This window comes from Cibotium barometz, chromosome 53 (assembly GCF_041138505.1).
Source record: "Cibotium barometz isolate CiBa-2024 chromosome 53, ASM4113850v1, whole genome shotgun sequence".
NCBI classification, from domain to species: Eukaryota; Viridiplantae; Streptophyta; class Polypodiopsida; order Cyatheales; family Cibotiaceae; genus Cibotium; species Cibotium barometz.
The window spans coordinates 2,614,748-2,636,596 of NC_141098.1; the positions used below are offsets into that span (position 1 = coordinate 2,614,748).

At 41.1% G+C, this 21,849-nt stretch overlaps 1 protein-coding gene across 1 annotated transcript; it reads left to right on the plus strand.

The window, feature by feature from the left end:
• Positions 1-19,477: 19,477 nt before the first annotated feature.
• Positions 19,478-20,959, plus strand: LOC147608179 (uncharacterized). Its single transcript, XM_086789141.1, has 2 exons — positions 19,478-19,914; positions 19,993-20,959. Exons 1-2 carry the CDS (start codon positions 19,563-19,565, stop codon positions 20,697-20,699), a joined length of 1,059 nt encoding a protein of 352 aa, XP_086645267.1. The 5' UTR covers positions 19,478-19,562; the 3' UTR covers positions 20,700-20,959.
• The last annotated feature ends 890 nt before the right edge of the window (positions 20,960-21,849 follow it).

Genomic DNA, 21,849 nt, shown 5'->3' on the forward strand with positions numbered 1-21,849 from the left:
AATCCTAATATTCTCATAAGAACTATTTATTAATCTATTGTGGTTAGGAAGGAATGAAATTCATAAAGTTAGAATTTTCTTTACAGTTAGAAGTTCAGTATATTTTTATCTGAAGAAAATCCTTAAGAATCGAAGTTAGAAGTAAACCGAATAATTTTGGTTAGACCCCGACTGTGAGAATGGCCGGCCAGTACACTACTTGCCCATCTCTCGAATCATCAAGCAAAAACCTCGAGACCAATTCCAAATATTGACACAAAGGTTAGACTACCGTTGAATTAGAGTAGTTGAATTAGAGTAATTTTCCCTTAACCAAAATCACCAAGAATCTAGTTGAAAATTCAATCATTGATGTGTAGATTAGCCTTATGAAAGATCAATGATTCTCATTAAGAGAATCTGGATTATGGAAAAAGGGTTATGTGGAATCAAACTCGAACCAGAAATTCTACTTGCATAGAATCTCTGTTTTCTTTTAAAGGACTCTTTTACGCCAGAATGCTGGAGGAAGCATTTGGTATGTGATTAACTAAGGAGAGACTCATTTGCAACAACTGGCGGGGAGTCGTCGAGGGACGTCCGAGATCTTGGACCAGCCTCGGTATGGTTAAAATGGTGTGCTTCCGGTACGATAGGCGAGGACCGACGAAGCGGCCCCTAAGTAGAGTGCTAGGACACCTAAGTAGGATCCTAGAGGGTTCTGACTAGGTGATGCACGGGCTCGCGGTTGCTAGGACACCCATGCGTACGTCAAGGAAGATACGAATGAACTGAAAAGAATTACTTTTGTGAACTAAATTTTGATATTGGATCTCGTTGGTTGACCCGCTGGTCTTCAACGGAGAGTCCGGATGATTATTTTGTAAAACAATGGGCTCAATATTTTGGAGGATTATGATCAGTAATACTATGATTTCATTGAAAGATTGTTTTAAAGACAGCCAAATCTGTTAAAATGGCAATTTCATATTGGGTATGTAAGTGGTGTGACTACCTTGAATTTTGCTTGAAGCGCCGGCTAGGGGGCCTGGGAACTCTGATCCTCGGTACCCAGGCAAAACATAACCAAATTTTTATATAAGAATCACACCAATATAGTGGTTGGGCGCGGCGGTTGGCTAACCCATGGGTCGTTGGGGTTAGGCTGGATTAGAGGATTCCTCTGCGATACAAATAGTTACGATTAAGTTACGTTAGTTAGATTAAGTTACGTTAGTTAGATTAAGTCCTAGGAAGACCCTTGTTCTGTGGGAGAGGGAATCAGCGGGCTGCTGTGCCTCGCTATAAAGGGGAAAAAATGCGCTGATTCTATGGACCAAGTGCAAGTCTCTTCCTTGATCTGACCATGTGACTTTCGAGTTCGGTCAGATCAGTTTGGTTAGTTAAGACTTTGACTCGTTAAATCAATTCTCCCGTTAAATGATTTTCCTGGTGGAATCGCCCGTGCCTTTCAGGCGAGGGAAGTTTTTTAGGGTTCGATTTTGGAGGAACCGTCGGGCTAGTCTCTTGTCCAGATATCTGTGGGCCCTCAGGTCCCGAGTGTGGATCCCTGCCCCCGTGTGAGAGACTGGCGTTGCTTCCGTCGCCAACGCCCTCAGAGGGGGCATCTCGGAGGGTGCGGGGTCTTACAGCTGGTATCAGAGCTTTGTAAAAAGCTAATCATCAAGAAAAAATGAATTCTTATCAGAAATTTTATAATAAAAACTCTGAAAGAGCATTTACTTAATGTATTTTCATTCCTTAAGCTTCATTAATGAAGATTGTAATCAAAGAATTTGGTTTTATAGATGGAAGTTCCACGCTTATCCAGTATTCCCGATCTCACCCAATCACAGGATATGACTGCCTTGGCCTTCGAGCATATCGTCTCTTCCGCCTACGACTCGAACGGGCCGAGCCAGACTCGCAAACCATTTTGAGGATTTATATTTCCCAGATCCAGTGGAGAGACGGCAGCACAAGTGGCACGCAGCAAGGCAATATGTCCACGCCTCCTGCAAACAATCAGCGCGCATGATGCTGAGGGAGAATATCTCGTTGGCCATGGTTCTGTTGAGGTTAAAAGTGATTCATGGTGTTGTTCTGGATTACCCCACGCCTCGAGATTTCAGACTTTCCTGCCATATCTATAGACTTCTTAGATGTTTTATCCCAAGTAGTAAGATAGTAGCTCCTTTGGTAGTGAGGGAACATTTGTATCGGAGCATGTCTGTAGCCCAGTATCGCCGTCTTATGCATTTCCCACGGAGGTTTTGACTTTTTAGAGCCGAGATGCTCTATGTACATATTGCAACCTTTATATAAATAAAGAAATGTTTTGTGGAAAATTCCCTGTTATGTAAGTGATTGTTTATTATATGACGAATTGAAGAAGCAAGATTTGTTACTCGGACATATGTCATAGATCTCCAATAAGATTGTTTATCTTGTTTAAGCAATTATTTTCCAAATCTCTTAAGTCTTAGGATCTCGTTGATGAAATCAAAATAAAAATTTAATAATGTATCATTTTTGGCAGAATCATGAGGCGAGCGACGAACTGTGGCCGACAGCCAGATCCTCTCACAAATGAGGAAGAGCTAGACCCCGATGTTCGCAAGGCCCTTCACAATATTTTGATGTCACCGGATACAACGAGAGGAGCAAAATGGCTCTCGCGAGGCTGACGATTGTGGAAACAGCGAGGGTGGCATGGAGAAACCATTGCGACACCAACCAACTAGATAGGAACACCCAGTCCTGGAATGATCTCAAAGCTTATCTAAGGAAGAGATTTTGTCCCTCTAGATTTTTAGAAACCAAGATGAATGAATTCTTAGAGCTAAACGAGGGGAGCAAAACTATTGAAGAATATCACCAGGCATTTTCTCTTCTCCTCAAGTACTCTCACCACTGCTAGACGAAGAGCAACTCATGGCCAAGTTCATTCAGAGAATGAACGAACCTTTAGACACCCTGGTCAAGAATGCCAAGCGAGTTTCCATGGCTAAAGTTGTAAGGATGGCGAAGGACTTCGCCAAAGCCAGCTCCCTCATCCTTCAAGAGATTCCAAACACTGGGAAGTTCTTCCAACCTTCCACCTCCAAAGAGACACCAAGGTCCCAATCAGAATCTAGAGACATGAAGTTTCAAGAATGAAGGAAGACCTTTTCCTCAAAGCTCTTTCTCAGGAACTCCAGCTCTTTCAAGAATACAGAGGGAAGAGCTTCGAAGTAGTGAGAACATGTGTTTTGGTTGTCAGGGGTTTGGGCACCAGCTCAAGGATTTCCCATCTCCTTCTATGGGCCAAGGAAGCCAGGGTCCCAAAGTTCAGAGACAGACTCCTTCGTATTAGTCCAATCAGGGTCCCCCGCGCCAAAATCAGGGTAACCCCATAAGAGTGCTAGGTCAGCCTCCTGCAGCAGCACTATAGCTGAGGAAGTGGAGGAAGAAAAAGGATAGATCTATGCCACAATTGAGCATCAAGGGGAGAATCGTCAATTTTCAGTCCTCCAGACTCCAGCACAGTACCAGGGTAAGCAATTCAAGCTTTTGATTGAGTTAGGCAGTACTCATTCTTTTATTTCCCCAGGATGTCTACGTAAGTTAGTCCTAAATCAAAAATCAGGGAAACTGTTTGGACTTCTTATTAAGCTCACATGCTTCACATAATTTGTGCATACCATCAACCTTAAAATTTGGCAAACCTATAATGACACATGTCCCATATGTAAACATGGATGCCTTTATCTCAGGCATGTTAACATCTTAAGAAAACATCCTGCCATTTTTTTTAACCCTTTGTAACCAAGCGACATTGATTTTTGAAGTCTCTCATAAAAAGCCCTTGAGGATTGAACCTCACTTTATAGACCCTACTCAACCAATAGAAACCAATTTTTTTGTTATATTAAGAACATGAAGGACATCTGCTAGTTACTCCATTTTGACATCCTACATAAATAATAAAACTTTATCAACATGTGTAATGGGGTGCAGAGTATCATCATAAATTTTTATTTCTCTACGAGCCATCTCTCGGCCTCTCTGCCTCCCCTTACCTCTAGAGTGGCCTCTTCCATGCGTTTGTACATTAGATTCATGTTGTTGCTGCCCATGATTTTTCTCTATACGAGCCATCTCGGCCTCTCTGCCTCCCCCTACCTCTAGAGTGGCCTCTTCCATGTGTTTGTACATTAGATTCATGTTGCTACCCATGATTTTTGTTTCCAAAATAGCCTCTAAATGATGGTCTGCCTCCACCTCTACTTGTATCCGAGTAAAAAGCCTACTCATGTGAATTTCCATAGGATGGACCCAACATATTCATCTCCTCATAAATGAGAAGAGCAATCAGTTTCCTGATAATCTTGAAAGTTCTCTCAAACTTTAATGGAGGTCTAAAACTTATTGTATTCCTTGCCAAGACCATTCAAGGTACCATATCATCATTTTGTCTATTAGTGATCCAATAGAAGAAAGGGAACCTGCAAGTCCTTTAATCTTCAATAAGGAATCATTTATACTTAATTTTCCTCTTGTGATATTATGTAGCTCCCACTTTAGCTGCATCTTCCAAGCTTGAGTACTAGTATTATACATCTTTACCAAAGTGTCCCAAGCCTCCTTAGGCATTTGTCCATCCTATATATGCACAATCATAGAGTCTTTCACATTGACAAACAACCAGTACAACCACTTTCTGGCTGTTTCATGCCATGATTTATATGCATGCATATACTATGGGGTGGGATTTTCTTCAGCAATCTCTAGCTCCTTTTTTTATCACCTATGGATGAACTCCTAATATCATTTTTCCATAAGGTAATTATTTATTGTGAACTTCCATGCTTGAAATTTTTTCTTGTCCTTCTTGCTCACAATTCAGAATAGGCTGTTAGAGACATCATTACTTAAATTAGTAACTTAGTTGCAAATACTTTTGCACTTACAGCAAACTTATAATATCTAACACAATGATACCATACACATGTTATACTACAACTGTATATGGATCAGTCACACAAACATACATCCACCAACAACTTACAAATCTCATATTCTCTACACAAACTATCCTACAACCAAATTTATGCCATAACTTTACACCGAACTAGAAATTGGGCATACACAATCAAAATCAATACTTTCACACAGTGCGTGCGAAAAACTTGTAGAGCTAAAAAAGAAAACCCAAAATGCGCCCAAATTGTATACCAAAATGCACAAAACATAGTTAACTACCTTAATTGCACACAAGAGGGTCTTCTTCCTTCACTCGAGGATGCCTCAATCTCAGATAGTGACTTCCATGTCTACATGTAGCTCTCACAACTACCCAAGTTGATACTTTAGAATCAAAGAGGGATAGAGATGGAATTGCCCTTACTTGTGTACCACTTCCTTTGCTTACCTCTTCAACTCTTCACACAAACTGGTACACTCTGATACCATGAGAAGAATGTGAGGGAGAAGATGACCTCGAGCTCTTTATAAGCACACACACATACACAAGAGTAGACAAGCACACAAGAGAGATAGATGGGTGATTAGACCTCACCAACTCAGCCCTTGTATATCAACATATGTTTCCACAATATCAAAGGCATCATCAACATGGACTTCATCTAGTTACTCCATGCATAGGCCCCAAGACAGTGTGCCCTTGAAGCGTCACAAAAAGGGTGACATCATCAGCATGGGGGAGATCTACTTTGAAATTTTATGTGTGTACGTCAAGGGTTCTCTACCCAAGATGTCTTCCAAAATCTGAAAAATAGTCACTGTGTGTATTTTTTCTCTTACATGTTTGTAATGCTCCTTTATTTCGGTTTACCCCTGTTTAAAGCAAGGGGGGATATTGTGATTTAGATGTCTCATCATTCTAAATAAGAAAAAATGTTAAAATTGGCAAATTAAAGGCATGGGGGGTAGTGGCAAACAAATTGATAGCGTTAGGGTAGGAAAAAATGGCAAAATTGAGGAAAAAATGTGTGCACATAATGACACATGGTTTTGGGGTAGCCTAGATAGCTTGGGCTCAAGCATTATAGGGGGCTGGGCTAGGTTAGGTCGGTTAAGGTTAGGACATGGTCTTGATTGGGTTGGGGTTAGGAGAGAGAGAGAGAGAGAGAGATGGTTTTCATATAATTCATGAGCATGGATAATTTTGTGTGATTAGGTGAGAAGATGATGATGATGATTTTCTTTCTTGAAATAAAAAAAGGTATTTGGGAGCGAATGGTGACCATGACGTGTTGTTTTTTCTTGTAATCCTTTTGCACCAAAAAACAATATGCTTTTGAGGAAGTGTTGTGTTTGCAATAACATACTTCTATGCTTATAATAAATGTTTAATGGAAAAAGTGCCATTTTAGAGCTTAATAAAATTGCTAAGCACTAGGTTTTAGAGAAAGAGTGTTGTTTACAATTTTCTTTTGAAAAAGAAGTGCATTTAAAGCTCTAACTTCATCAAGATTGACCATGCTCCGAAGCTTGGAGGTTTTAGCTTGAAAATTGTTAGCTCCCTAAGAAAGGATATGTGATGGTGGTTATGGTTGGGTTCTTTTTCCCAAGGTTGTGCCAAGCATCCAAGAAGAGTTGATACAATTCTAATAGCCAAGAACTCTTGCTTCTTTAGATGGTTGAGAGATGGCATAAGGTTGTGGACGACACGAGATACAAGTCCTTGAAGAATGATTACGACTCGTGCTGCTGCATCCGGTCATATGAGCCTCTGGACTCCCTTGTAGTTTGTTGGTCGGGTAAATCCAAGATGACCTTGATTTTCCTCTCGTTAGTAGAAATCCCATTTTTGGACACTCTATGCCCAAGAATAACTCCATGTTTCACCCAAAGCTGGCATTTGTAAGGGTTTAAGGATATGTGATAAAATGGACACCTTTCAAACATCTTTTTTAGGCATGATAGGTTCTCTTTCCAAGACAAAATGAATGCATAAATCATCCAAGAAAGCTTCAAGAAACTTTCTTAAGAAGTCCTTAAAAGCAGTATTCATAAGTCTTTGGAACATGGTTGGTGCATTGGTTAGACTGAATGGCATAACTCTGTAAGCATATACACCATGCTCATCAGTGGCATAACTCTGTAAGCATATACACCATGTTCAGTGACAAAGGCTATTTTGGGTTAGTCCTCAGGTGGTGCGATCAAAATTTGATTCCATCTAGAAAGCTATAAGTCTCCTTTCTTGTAACTCATTCGAGCACATGTTCTGAATATGGCAAGGGGTTGAGATCCCTCCTGAGACAACTTGTAATCCCTAACCTGGGGGGGGATGGTGACCTTGCCCTTGGAAAAAGGCCCTGATGAGAGTGCAAGGAGAATTGCCCTACATTCATGCCAACAAATGGTGGTAATCCGACATTGAGTTCCCCATTAACGAGAGCTCTCCTTGCTTCAAACAATTTGGGATCTCCACTCAATCGGGTTGTTATAGTTGTATTAGTTTGTGAGGCCATAAAGTCTAACAATTTGGGGATATTTAGAGGTGCATTCATGACCTCCTTTCCATATAAGTAGTTGCCGGTGAGACTGGGAAATCCATTTTTGAGATGGGCTTAGGGTTTCGGTATGGTAATTGTCCCTTGAACCAATCAGGGATTAAACTATGAGAGGTGAATGCCTCAATCTCTTCCATGATGACACTCAGCACATCTAGAGGTTTGTGAGTCTCAGTAAGTAGGCGTTAAGGTACTAGGGTGTAGAGTATATGAGGCTCTCACTTGCTTGGGTTTTGGTTCAAGCTCCTCTTGGGTTTTTGTAACTAAATTACCAAATTCTTGGAGTCGCTCAATTTCCGTCTGAGGGTCAGGATAAGAGCCACGTTTGTTATGTGTGATCTAGTTTCAAGAATTGCATGTTCTCATGGGTTCTCCTTCCCCATGCTCTTGGTTTTGGAGGGTATTTCCCTACCATGTTTAGAATCAACCCTCGTGCCTAAGGAGTCTAAGTTCTGATCTAGGTCCCTAATGAAGACTGGCTCTTGAGGCATCCCAAGATTTGTCTTTTTGGTTTTCTTTATTTTCCTATTCTTAACAGACTTTTTTCTCTTGTTTTTCTTCTTCTTCTTGGATTCCACTATTGAGGCCATAGATCATTGCTCGAGAACATGTTGGTTTTAGGCATGTACAGTAGCCAGGTGATAGCATTCAATGGTGTGTGATCTAGATTTTTAAGGATCTGCCTTTAAGTTTGATTACTTATCCCAATCATGTTTAGGGGTGTGATGATGGGTCATGTTTGTGGACTTGTTACACAAACACACAATCTTGTTGGGGAAATCCTTAATCCAATGATCTATGCCAGAACGGTTATAAGTAGTCGATGGCATGTTTGAGGAGATTGCTTGTTTGAGATGAGGAAACTTCAAAGGGCAATGGTAGCATTGAAGAGGAATTCTTCTAGCTGTGGCATTAATGTCTTGACCCTTGCCCATCGCCAAGTTGGTAAACTGGCTTAACTCCCCCTCTACCATAGTTAGGATGAAGCTTTGTGGGGTCCTCAAAGAAGTGGGGGGTGGGTTCAACATTAACCTCATATTCTTGGTAATCGATAAGTTCCTCAAAGCTTACTTGATTAAGAGGTGTGATTCTCGGGGGTGTAGGTTGAGGTCCCAACACTGGTGGAGGTAACGACACATTTTGTGCATTGTAAATCCTCCTTGCAATGGGTTGTTGTGTCCTTTGGTCTGCATTGGGTTTAGATGTTGCTATAGGCATTATGGCTTGTCACGGCTATGATGGGGCTGGTAAAGCCAACTATTGAGGCCTAGATGCATTAGCAAGGGTTTACAAACGCATGCAACACTGTGAAGACTCATGACCATAATGTCCACAAAAAGTACAATTACCCCATTATAGCATGCTCTTAGGACTGGACACTCACTGGTTGAATGTCCTTGTTGGCAGATCGAGCACCATTGAAGCTCTTACCTTGGGTACATATGTACATTTTCGGGGGCTCTATTGGCCTTCATTCCCTCTTGGAGTGCTTTCATGAAATCTGTGAAATTTATCTCCGCTAAAGTGTCACCTTTAGCAAGGGGTTTCATTGTAGAAGTTCTCCGTCCCATGACTCTGAAGGTAATAGATTTTGAATCTAACACTTTAGCTCCTTTGACCATGAGATTATCCTCTAGTTGCATGGAATTTGTTGTGACTTCATCCTATGTAGTGATCCCTCTAAAACTACTAAGCCATTATAGATTGCTTCATGGTTAAGCCCGTTGAATGAATCTATCCAACAATTGATTATTCGAGTAACGTTCATGCTGAAGGCAAAGAGAGTTCAAATCCTTGAGACGGCTAATAAAATCTCTAACCGACTCCTCTTCCTATCTCTTGGCTTTGTGTAGCTGGGAAGTTACACTTCATAAGACTCCTTCATACACAAATTGTTTCAAGAAAAATCTTCTAAGAGTGGTGAAGTTCAAGTGTTCCTCAACCCTGAGAGTTCTATACCAATCCCCATCTTTACTGTCTAATGTTAGACTAAAGGCATTGGTCTTGGAAACCTCATTTTGTTCTCCTAGGGCCTCACACACTTGATCAAATACTTCCAAATGTCTCTTAGGATCACCATCTCTAGTGAATTTATGAGTTAGCTTGGCTATCTGGGCAAGCTTGCCATGGCTCTGTCAACCACCATCCCTCACAACAGGTGCTATGCTTTCCACTACCGCTCTTCCCAAGGCTTGTGCAAAAGCAACTGGGTTTGGGTAGAGCTGGAGCTCACATAATTGGAGCAATGATAGGAGTAGGTGGAGGTGCAACACATGGCACTGCATGAGGATGCATTGGTCTAAACCCTGGTGGGGGTAGATGTGTGACATAAGGGATGTGACCTACTAGCGCCCCAATAGGTGCTCTAGCCATGTGGGCATTAGGTGCATCCGGTCTTACATAGGAGTTGATAGCACACTCACTCTCGGGAGGGGATGTTTCATGGGTGCACTAGAATAAGATGTGACCCCTCTAGGAATGGTCATACTAGATATGCCAGTGTGCAGGGCGTTCCATGTGTGAAGTGGTGTTGGCTACTGTGGTAACCATTGGCATGTGGCTCAAAGGCAATTCTGCATCAGTTATAGGTGCCATAGTTGATGTGATGCCATCCACTGGAGGAGGCACTGTACTAGTATTATCTTGGGTGGGGATAGCTCTAGGATCTAAGAAAGTGAAGCTCATGCTAGTCTGCCCTTGAGTCCCTATAGCATGGCCTTGTGGGTTAGAGGACGTGGTTTAGTCCATGGCATAGCCGGGTGATACTACAAAAGTAGGATCCGCTGGGCTCACAAGAGGTGTTACCATTTCTCTCATTGTGGGCATTCTTTCTTTGGATGTCCCAACTTGCGCCATGGGTCTTTGGATCCTTTCCTGTTCAGTGATGCTATATATACAATAGGCAGATACCTTGTAATCATTCCTCCTCTGTTGTGGCCCCGGATATGGATTGGACAATCCCTTCCCAACTAACACCATATGCTTGGATAATCATTCCTCCTCTATTGTGGTGAAATCCACAAGAGTCTCTGTGGATGCATCATACTCCCAATCATTTGTGAGAAGACGTTGATCCATGATTTTCAAGCCTAGCTCTCTTCCTCCAGAGGTAGATGCAATGTTATCGCTTGTATCAAGACTATCGGGGGCACTACTTGCGCAGTCCTAGCATGGGACTCGTTTTGGGTGTATTGGGCTGTTTGGGCTACTAATCGTTGTTGTGCCAATTGCAAGGTCTCTTCTTCCTTTTATCTAGAAACTTGGATCAATGCCTCTACCGCCTGCACTTCTTCTAACATCCTCCCATCGAGCATAAGCACTTGTGTAGGGGGTGGTTCAAGGGTTACAATTGCAGCATGCGCAATAGGAGCTGTATGGACAATGTATCAACATGAACGCTCCCTACTTGCTACAATGATGAGAGTACACTAGGTGTCTCTCTAGATCTAACCTCAAATCCTTCGTTATATGGCCTATAGGTCATAAGGTTTGGTTCAAAGGTAGCGGTTGAGGCCAGACCTTTGAAGTAGCTAGCTACGCAGCCAAAAAGACTGGTATCTAGCTTGGTTGTGAGACCTGGTTAGGGTTCTCACTTCTTGGGGCTGGGGATCCTTCCATCAAAATTTGATGGTATATCATTGGTCCCTAGATATATCATTGGTCCCTAGTACAGGTCCCTGTACCCAATGCTAAATTGGGTTCCGACCAAAGGTCCTAAGCTTAGTGTACGCTGGTTTGTGTCTAGTTCGATATATGCACTATCGTCTATATTGGCGTCTAATACACGCCTAGATCGTAGGTGCCTATGATTATAGGGCGTAGGAAAGTCCTACAGATGCCTCGGACAAGTTTGAAAATTTTTAAATTTTTTAAATTTTTATTGGATTGGCCAAAGTTTTTTTGAAACACATCTTTTGTGTTTCTTAATCCATATGGCACTAGAAATAGTGTATTTTTTTCGGGTCAATCAAGCGCTGCAGGCGCTGGCTGCTCCCATAGTTAAGGAAGCTCCTTAAATATATAAAATTGTAATTTTTTTTGGGTGTCACACAAGTTGCGTCAATGTGATTGCAATAGCATATTAGGCAAGTTTGTGCGAGCACTTTTTGAAAAATTTAGACAAGTTTGTGTGAATTTTTTGGGTGTCACAAGTTGCGTCAATGTGATCAGCAGATTAGGGAAGTTTGTGTACGTTTGTGTACGAGCACTTTCTAAAAAATTTCTATACTCTCTTTTTTTTTCCACTTTTCGATTTCACTTTTCGGTTTCACCAAAAGGGGGTTTTCCTAGAATCTTTGACTTTGGGCCTGCACACATTAAATGTGTCTAACCACACAAAATAGACTTTTGGAAATTTTTGGCTAGTGGCCTAAAATCCTGCATGCATCAAATGCGGCCAGCCAATCAAGATGCCCCAAAATAGGGAGAGGATACTAATATGCAAAAAATGCAAAAAACACAGAAATTTCTATGTTTGCCAAATCCTCCCCTAATTTCTATTATTATCCCAAATTTTTCACATAAGGAGTCAAAATTGGGATAAACCTTATGCTAGGAAATCAATTTTATGGTCCACTTTACCCAATTCTTTTTAATTTTATGCTCTTGAATGATTGTTTTTAGATTTCAAAATTGAAAAAAACCAAAAAATGCAAAAATAAAAAATGGACTTGCAAATTGAAATGTGGAAGAAGAATTAATCTAAATGAACTAATTGCAAGACTCATAGGAAATGAAAAAAAAGTAGAAATTGGAAAATATGCAAGAATTTGAACAATATACAGAAAATGTAAAAAATCAACAAGAATGCAAACAATGCCACAAAATGGACACATTTCATTTATTCATTCCTATCCTTCTTGCAAAAATAGAAAACAAAATTCTTTCACACACACACACACACACACACACACACACACACACACACACACACACACATTCAAAATGCATTGTGGCTATGTGGTATGGCTATTCCTTGGTAGCAGCGCCATTTATGGGAAGCCCTTGCACCATAGAAAGAGTGCAGGAACTAGCCAATGTTGTGGGGCATTTCCTCACCGCACTCGGAAGCATAAACACCTCAAATCGAGAGGTTAATCTACCATAACTTATTAGCCCACAATTGCATAAACAAGATGTGTCACTCACCTCGTTGATTCTTTGTGCTTGGATTCTTATAGGAGACCTTGTTGCCATGCAACCACACTCCAAGCTCCGCTCCAACACCGCCGCTGCACTCCAATGGAAGCGTGACCCTCCTCTCTCACTCAATCACATACACTCACTCTCTCACACTCAATCACATACACTCTCTCTCACACACACATGCAAGCACACTCACTCTCTCACACACATGCAAGCAAGCACACAAGAGCTCAAACAAGCAAGAGGCAAGTAAGAAAGCGATAGCATAGGAGAATAGAGAAGAAGAGCACTCTATTGAATTAACATAAAATAATGAATGGTGAGTATACACAATGACCCTTATCTTGGTCCATATTCACACCTTGGGGCCATACTTAAAAAATAGGTCCATGGCTATCCCACGGCCACGTAGGCTTATGCAAACACTTAATCTAAGAATACAATCTCCATTTTTAATCCTATGGCGTGCCTTTCATAGGCAAGTGGAGATTGCACACGTAAAATATATAATGATGCTGGAGAGGTGTCTGATGAGTATTAACAACATCCATGCCTATCGATTACATCCATACCTATCGATTACATCCAAGATCCTAACCATTTTTTGCACATAGGTCACTTATACATCCATGCCTATCGATTACATCCAAGATCCTAATTGCTTGTTGATGGTTAAAGGTAATATATAAGGTAGTGGGAACATGGGTGAATGCCAACAAATGGCATTATGGAGTTGGTGGTGTTCCCATGGTCCGATGGCTATCCAACACTCAACAGTTTGGTTTCAACATTGCTGAATTCTTGGCCTCATATCAACACATGGCATGAAGCACGGAATGGTGATAGGTGTAGATGGTGTAAAGATTCCGATGTTGATCACACCGAGAGGTTAATCCGAGAGGCACACTCCATCTCCTAGTTGGGGTTCAAAACCTCCCCCTTCTCCAAAAATCTAGACTTTTTTAACACCTAATTCCCTTCCCAAGTAAATAAAAATGGAGCAAAATTCATAGTCCTCAAGGATCTCCAACTCAAAAAGGCATGCAGAGTCACATCTATGAGTATGTAGGTGAAACTAGTGGATCATTTTACAATCGCATATGGATATGCATAAGGTTTATCGCCTGCACTGTGGGGGAACAGGATGACATGGCAAGTATGCTACACATGGATACACATGGATTTTACTCATTACCTCACAAAACATGGCAACAAGGTAGTAAACCCCTACCTCCTCACATAAATCCTGAGGTATGCTACTATCTCATTGCTAGATGCCTTGCCAAAAGAACCCAAAGTGGCACCCATGGCACATGTGATTTTACACGACAATTAGTGGAAGGCTCCACCATCCTAGAAGACACAAGGCGTTTGGTGGTGTAAATTGGTTGTAACTATCCAGAGCAACCCCCCAAGAAAAGGGTGAAGAGCACACCTCCCTGACTCCACTCTATTTTCCAACAACATCAACTCATATACGGAAGCCTAGGAGAGCACCACAATAGCACTAGCCACTTGCCTGCCACCATCATCTTCTCTAGTCCGCCAAGAACTTATAATCCTTGAGATGAATGACGTTGCAAGGCCAAGCATGCTCTCCCAAGAACCCACAGTAGCAGATGAGGCCCAAAGCTAGCCACCTAGCCTCTCTACCTCAACACCAAATCCCTTTTGTTCCACCTCGGGAGTCAACTTCCCTGTTCGAGCTCATGTCCAAACCCACGTATCCATCTAGCCATCCACATCTAAGAAGCACTCCAAGGACACCATTCCTATGAGCTTTGAAAGATGCTGACACTGGCCAAGGATAGAAAAATAAATCCTCTCAAAGCAGCGAAGAGTTGCAGGAGATGGATGCATTGCCAAGAGGGTGGTTGTTCATGAGTTAGAGAAGGGCATCCTGCATTGTTTGAAGCCCAAGTACACTCGCATTAACGAATACCTGAAGTAAGGAGAACGAGAGGACTATGAAATGGAGTCCTAAAATTTTGACCTTAATATCCTCTCCACCCAAATGATGGAGCGCAACTTCCACATGTAGGCCTCGCCAATAGATTATTGAAAAAGCATGCAAGCGTAACTACAAAGTTGAATGCACAACTGATAGGCAAAGATGGATCAGCTTGCTAAAGATGCAGAAGATAAACAAAGAGGAATACTCAAGGCTAACTTCACCTTAACTTAATAGGTCCAAGAATTTCTCCATCACTTGGATGGCCAAAGACAAGAGGCCAAAGAAGACAAGGCTCGCACAACACAATTACAAATTCGAGTCGCTGCCATATACGGGAGAAACATCGAGTTGAAGTGTTCAAGTTGCAGGCTAAGGCACATAATCTGGTGCTGGATCTTCAAGGTAAAATATCTAATATAGTTAATCCCTAGAGCATTGATTGGAAGAGAAGGTCAAGGAGTTGAAGGAAACTGAAGCAGGGTTAAAAGCCCACTTAGAGATGTTACAAGGGCAGCTAGAGTAGACCAAAGAGATTTATGGAATCAGATATGCCAACTATGACATCCATGTAAAGGACCTCAAGGCCACCCTACAGGACCTCCAAGCTGAAAAAGTGACCATGTTGGCTAGCCACCAAGCCACCAACATGTTACCTCACATCTTAAAGAATAGATAATGGATACCCATGTCGTGACTGTCGAGTTACAAGCCAAGATGGGTCAAACCGAGAGAGAAGACTTCCTCTTACAAAATCTTTAACTCCAAGATTCCCGCCACCAAAGGGAGCTCCAGATTGCCAGAGCCCTACTAGGCTCAAGAGGCCCACCTTACAGATCTTCACCAACAATTGTGATGCAAGGAGAACCCGATGCGTCTGAAGGTGATGATTTGTACAATAAGCTCGTGGATAGGGTAGCCCCATTGGCTAACCTTCCAGTGGTTCCTTGGATGATGAATCTTCTTCAAAACTGAAATTAGAGCAATTATCTCCATCCCTTATTGAATCAACTAGTGTTGCAAACATCGATGACCCACTTGGGTGAGCTTCCGCACCTACACCACTATAGCTGGGTTGTTGGTGAGATTATGGGCAATATGCCGCGAGTGGTTTATAGGCTATGTGATAGTCACTTTGGTGTACTAGAGTTATGGCATAGTTATAGTGCCAGCTCATTTAGTTGGGTTCACACTATGGACCGACCTTTGTATGTTATAGTAGGACAATACTTTCCCTTATAGTATATTTTTATCTCTTTATGTTATGGTTATAGAGAAGAGAAGAGAATAGAAGAAAATTCAGCCATCCATCTCTCATGTGTTCTTGTGTACTCTTGTGTTTGTGTGTGTGTGTGTTTGCTTGAAAGGAGCTTAGGGACATCTTCTCCCTTGCATTCTTCTCAAGTATGGGTTGTATATGTATACTCCTTGCGCGTCCAAACTCATCCTTTAGATACCTGGAATCTCCAATAGGAAGGGGCACATACTTATGCCAAGTGTTCCTCAATAGGTAGACTTGACTATTTTGATCATGAAAAGGACTTTTTTCAAGTGAGGAACTAACTGCTTTTTTTCTTTGCTAGTTTGGCTTGCGAGATAGTTAAAATGGATAGTATATTAAGTATCTTAGCTTTGTGAGTGATAAGATGCGTGCAAAGTTTAAACTGCTAGCCATCTAAACAAAACAAATATTTAAGTTAAAGATGAGTTTAAAACAAGAAATAGTCATTTATTATATTATTCTACCCTTCAAGAGGGAAAGATTTATACCAAACCTTGACTCTAGTCCTTGAGAACCATAAGTTGGCAGCAGTAACCTAAGGTAGGGTTCATATATCATAATGGGACAAGTATTTTTGAATGAGGGATATAAAAGATGAGAAGTTGGCATTTATTTTTAAAGGTAAGAAAGTGATGATCGAACGAGTTGTAAATAATAAACTTCTTGTTTAGATGAACAACTTCTCATAGACCATTGCAAGGAAGTTATCTTTTAATATGATTGTTTTGGTTGATCCATATCATGTGGATGTGGTTCGCTACTAATAATGAAGTTTCTTCTCGTCCTAGGTTGGAAAGATAAAATCTTCAAAGTTCTTTTCCCACTTTTGGTTCGCCCCTTCTCTTCCTTGGAGGCGAAATGGACAAAAGTGAAGGCCATAAAATCTTCCTTAACTTTGAGACTGACTATGCCTAATAAGCTTGATTACTCGAGTACTTCTTGATTTTTAGCCATCTAACAAACAATGACAAACATTTCTTAGTCAAATAGGGTCAATATATTATCTTTGCCAAATCAATCTATTGGCTCTAATACAAAATGTAAGACCCTTACCCTCAAAATATCCTACTTATATGGGTCAAGATTTCTACTTGTGGAAAATTCGCACCAGAAGTCTGGCCTACTAACTAGTGGCTCCTTAAGGGTCAACTGATTAGGCACAATCATCCAGGGAATGTTGACAATTTACCCTAGATTCTTATGGATCATCCTAATCCAATTGTAAGATGCCATGACCTGCTTTGGTGTCAAATCCACCTCTCGATTTGTTCATTGAGGAAAGCCTACACTCATGTAACTACCCAACCACCTCACTTCCCTCGGTATCTCCCTCTCTAAGTTATTTCTAGGATCCCTACTCCACTATTGGAAGGGTGATGCGATCTAAGTGGCGTTACTACAAGACATCATTCACAATAATCCAAGCTTATAAAATTGCATAATAAAGTTTAAAGCCTTTAAATCCACGTGCATATGATTACAAGCATCCATTTATCCATTCACATGAATAAATTCTACAACTTCAACTTTAAGTCCTTCCTTTTAGGTCTTAAAAAGAACCTTAGCATTTCTACCCTTAGTCTTACAAGACTTCACTTTTTTCTTCCCACACATTTAACTTCAATTTAATTATAAAAGAAAGCATATTAATTCAACTTTAGACATAAGAAGGTGATGCTCATAATCCTCCTATTTCGAAAGCTTATGCTCTAAGCTATGGACTCAAACTATGTCTAAAAAACAATATATTAAAACTTAATCAAGGCTATAAACTTAGCTTAATATTTCCAGAGTGACAATTCATTATTTTTTAAGTTCTTCAACCTTTTTGATGTGCAAAGGGATTCATTATCACCTCTTAAATGTGGCTTAGCCCCCTTAAATAAGGTTAATAACCCTTAATCATCACTAATCTGAGCTAATCTTTGTATTTATGAATTTATTAATCAAACTTTTTAAAAATTAATCCAAGATTAAGAGTTGATTAAGATTAAGTATTAATCCAAGCTAAGGTTCTCCTAACCACTAAGATTAAGCTCTCTAAATATATTTAACAAAATCTAACCATATTAACACCTCAATACTCATAAAAGGATCTCAACTATGTAGTCAATTCTCTAATTCACTTTAATCTCTCACTATCAATTTTTAATTCTTTTAAAAAGAGATTAGTAACTATTAACCTAATTTGAGTTTTGAAAGTGGGCTTAGCTTTTAGAGTTATTCACGGCCCTGACTTAATTACCCTATTAATACTTTGCTAGTTACAAAATAAGCTTACTAAATCACATTTTTTAAAACTCTAATAACTCACTATTAAGAGGCGATTTCATTTGAGGATTTTTGTGGGGTTTAGCAATGAACTAAAGATCATTCTACAATTAATAAATCACTCAATAAGGAAGAAAAATAATTTATTATATTTTTTCATAAGAAAATTATGTGATTTTTTCAAGCTGAGATTAGGGCCATGTGAAACATTAGAACAGCTACTCTTCAGCATGAACTTGATAAAATCTTGGGCAAATTTGGCGATGTTTCGACCTCTCTCTCACATTGGTGTGCTTGTTTTTTTCCTAGTATAAGTGAAGATTTGGTATAAAGATGATGAGGATGACTCTTAGAGTCCACTTATAGGGATTAGAATAGGGCTCATCCATGTAGATAGAAAGAGGTGTATCAATATACTGGCTTTAGCATTTAACTTTCTCCTCATTTTTTACCTAGTCCTTTTGAAACAAGCACCCACATGACCCTGTTTAGAACTTGGCTTGCCCACTTACACGCGAGGAAATGCAAAAACTACACATCCCGTCAAGGTCATCCAAATTTCGTTCAAATTCGGTCTAGATTGGAATCTTAGTGTGAATATCAAGCTTTGAACTCCGAAAAATATTTCCCTATATATTTCAAAAAAAAACATAATTTAAAAATTCATATTTTTAACTAGAAAATTGGGATGTTAATTTTCCTCTCTCAGTTAAATGATAAAAAGAGGGATCTTACATGAGTCCTGATTTGACATGTTTCTTTTTCTTTTTCTTCTTTCTCCTCCTTTAGGCTTTAAAATCACTTTCATCACTTGAATTAAACTTAGGGTCCTTCGATACGTGTAAGTCAATCTTTCTAATGCTTTTGTCAGTTCCTAGAGAGTGCCATCATTCTAATGCTTTTAATCCCACGTTTACAATAATGTAAAGTTTCCATTTAAATATATTGTGTGAGTTTTCCAAAAATAAGGGTGTTTTGCTAAGGCCCATTACACATAGCCATACCGCTGCCCATGGTGATGTGGTGGGACCGCCCATAATTCATGGGCTCCGCCCATACACGGGTGGTGGGGTATGTGTAACGGGCCTAAGGTTTCACTTTAAATATAGGAACAAGCTATAAGGAGTCAAAACGTTTTCATGAAAATTGTAGCCGCCTTTCGATATAATTTGCTTTTGACACGCGGCAGTAGATGGGAGAGCACGCAATAGATTAGAAAGGAGACAGGCAGGGGGGCACTCGGCAGCGGTGAATAAGCCTACACGCGCGCAGCTGTGCATGCGTGAGCATGCCACGCAGGTGAGAAGGAAGATAACAAAAACACCACCCTTTCCAGGCCATAGCCTAATCTGCTTCAAGAGCGGAGGAGAAGACGATCCATAGCTTCTGAGAGGTTCATGTTTTTACGTCAATGGGCGGTGGTCAGACGGAGCTCTTCCGATGGCCAGGCGCGCAGCTCTATCTCAGCGATGGCAATGAAAGAGCGTTGATGCAGAGCGGGGTCTTCACCTTGTTCCTAGCACAGCACTCGCGATCGCCCCGGCTTGTAGCGGTGGAGGCGACTGTGGGCGATGTGCAGTGGCCTGTAGGTAAGGACTGTGTAGTTACCTGCTTCGCAGCGGACAAATCACGGTTCTCCTTTGCCTTTCCGGGGCTAGTCTACGAGCTTGTCTTGGACATGGAGGGCGCGGTGGGCGCTATGCAAATCGATAGGCTTGAAACACTACTCAGACTTTACACCACTTTCCACTTTGGCGCTGCTGGTATGGTGCTTCGATCGGCATTATCGTGCCACCTCTTTCTTCTAATATCATTGTAACAAATCGCGTGTTGATATACAGGTTCCAAGAGCAGCAGCATGAAGGATGTTGAAGAAGCGGCAGGAAAATACTGGACATGCATGGCAGGAAGAGCGGTGGGCGATCAAGATAGCAAAGAACTAGAGGAGGAGGAGGAGGAGGGTGGTGAAGATAAGGCGGCTTTACAACTGAGCCTAGCTGGACATAGAGTTACTGGAAACAGTGTTGGCCTTACAGGGGTGAATAGGAGGATAATGAAGAAGATGCACCAGGCGAGGAGGATATCGGCGGTGGCGAAGCTCTTCTCGAAGGCGCTGGTGAGGGGCGCGATCAGCGCCGAAACTCATGTGAACGTGGCGGAGGGTGGCGCGGCAGTGGCTGAAATGTCACTAGCGGTCGCCGACGTGGACGCGGTGGCAAGGGTGGTGGAGGCGGTGGAGAGGAAGGCGACGCCTCATGAGCTTGTCCAGGCAAGAAAACCACACATCTCGAACTTAGCGAGCTGGACGCTGAACGAGATGGGCGTGCACCTCCTCCTCAAAGCAGTCATTGTGGCTAGCATGGCCAGCGCCGCCGCCTCTTCCTCCTATCTAACCTCTCTTCACAGCACCAGCACCCTCGCTTCCACGTCGCAACCCCCTCCACCTCACCACCAGCTCCGTGGCGACTCCTCCCCCATCTCTCCACGTAGCGTCACGCCCCAGATGATAACACTGTTCATCCCCACTAAAAATGATGGAAAGAACTAAAAAAATGACAGAGATTTCTTTGTGTGCGCTTAGTATGTATGTGTACACATTTTAAAAGTTTTTAGTATGTACACATTTTAAGAGTTTTTAGTGGTAAGAATTATGGAAAAAATAGTAGTCAGATTATGTAGTTGTATTAATTGGCCTCATATTTCAGTAGAAAAGCTCCACGAGGTAAAGACGCAACTCAGTTTCCTCGGTAACTCGTGAGGCTCATGCCCTAAAGACTGCGGACAATTGCTAGCAACAAACTCATCGGAGGCGATCTTACACCTGACGTTGAGGCGCCGAAGAGCAAGGTGAGAGAGATCTACTCTCAAGCAGCTTCTTGCTCCAACGAACTCCTCGAAGAGCTGTACGAACCACAGTCCCAAATTTCAAGACAAGTCTATGACTCTACGTTCATGGCATTTAATTTAATTAATACAACCTTAGTATTGTGAGACCCCAAATAGAAAGGACATGTGTGAATGCATGATGCAAATAGAAAGGCCAAGAAGGGTGATTTTTTTTTTCAAGCATTAATCATTATATACTAAAATTGACCTTAGAAAAACACTCTTAATTCTTGAAAAACTAAGAATATATTTAATGGTTGGAAATGCAAAACAACTCTTTTGGTGCCTTATAGGGTAAGAATTGTTAGTATTATGTGTTGACACATGGTTAAGAGTTCTAGAAAAATAGTGTTGGGGTGGGGTTGTAACTAACTACTTAGAGCCTTGAAAAGACATCAAGTGACGCATGGTTTAATAGTTCTAGAAAAAATAGTGTAGCTAGCATCGTTGTTGTGACAAATCAAAAAAAGTATTATTTTACAAATATTTATCATTTGGAGCCCCCACTCGTAGTAGTGGAGGGATTCATGATTAAAAGAGGGGGCGTGTCCTTTTGCTTTACCTATTTTGCTAACTAGCTTTCTATTCTTTTATCTTTTTCTTCTTGCTACACTTTTAGCCTCACCACTTGTCACATCAATCTAGCTCCTTTGTTGATTAAGGTAACAAATAATTGTAGGCGATGGATTTTTCTTGTTAATTAAAGTCACAAATAATTGTAGACAAAGATAGGCAAATCGATACTCAAATATGGAAGTTTAGATATTGCACTTTTACACAATTTTCATAGTCAAATTGAGGTCCCAACATGG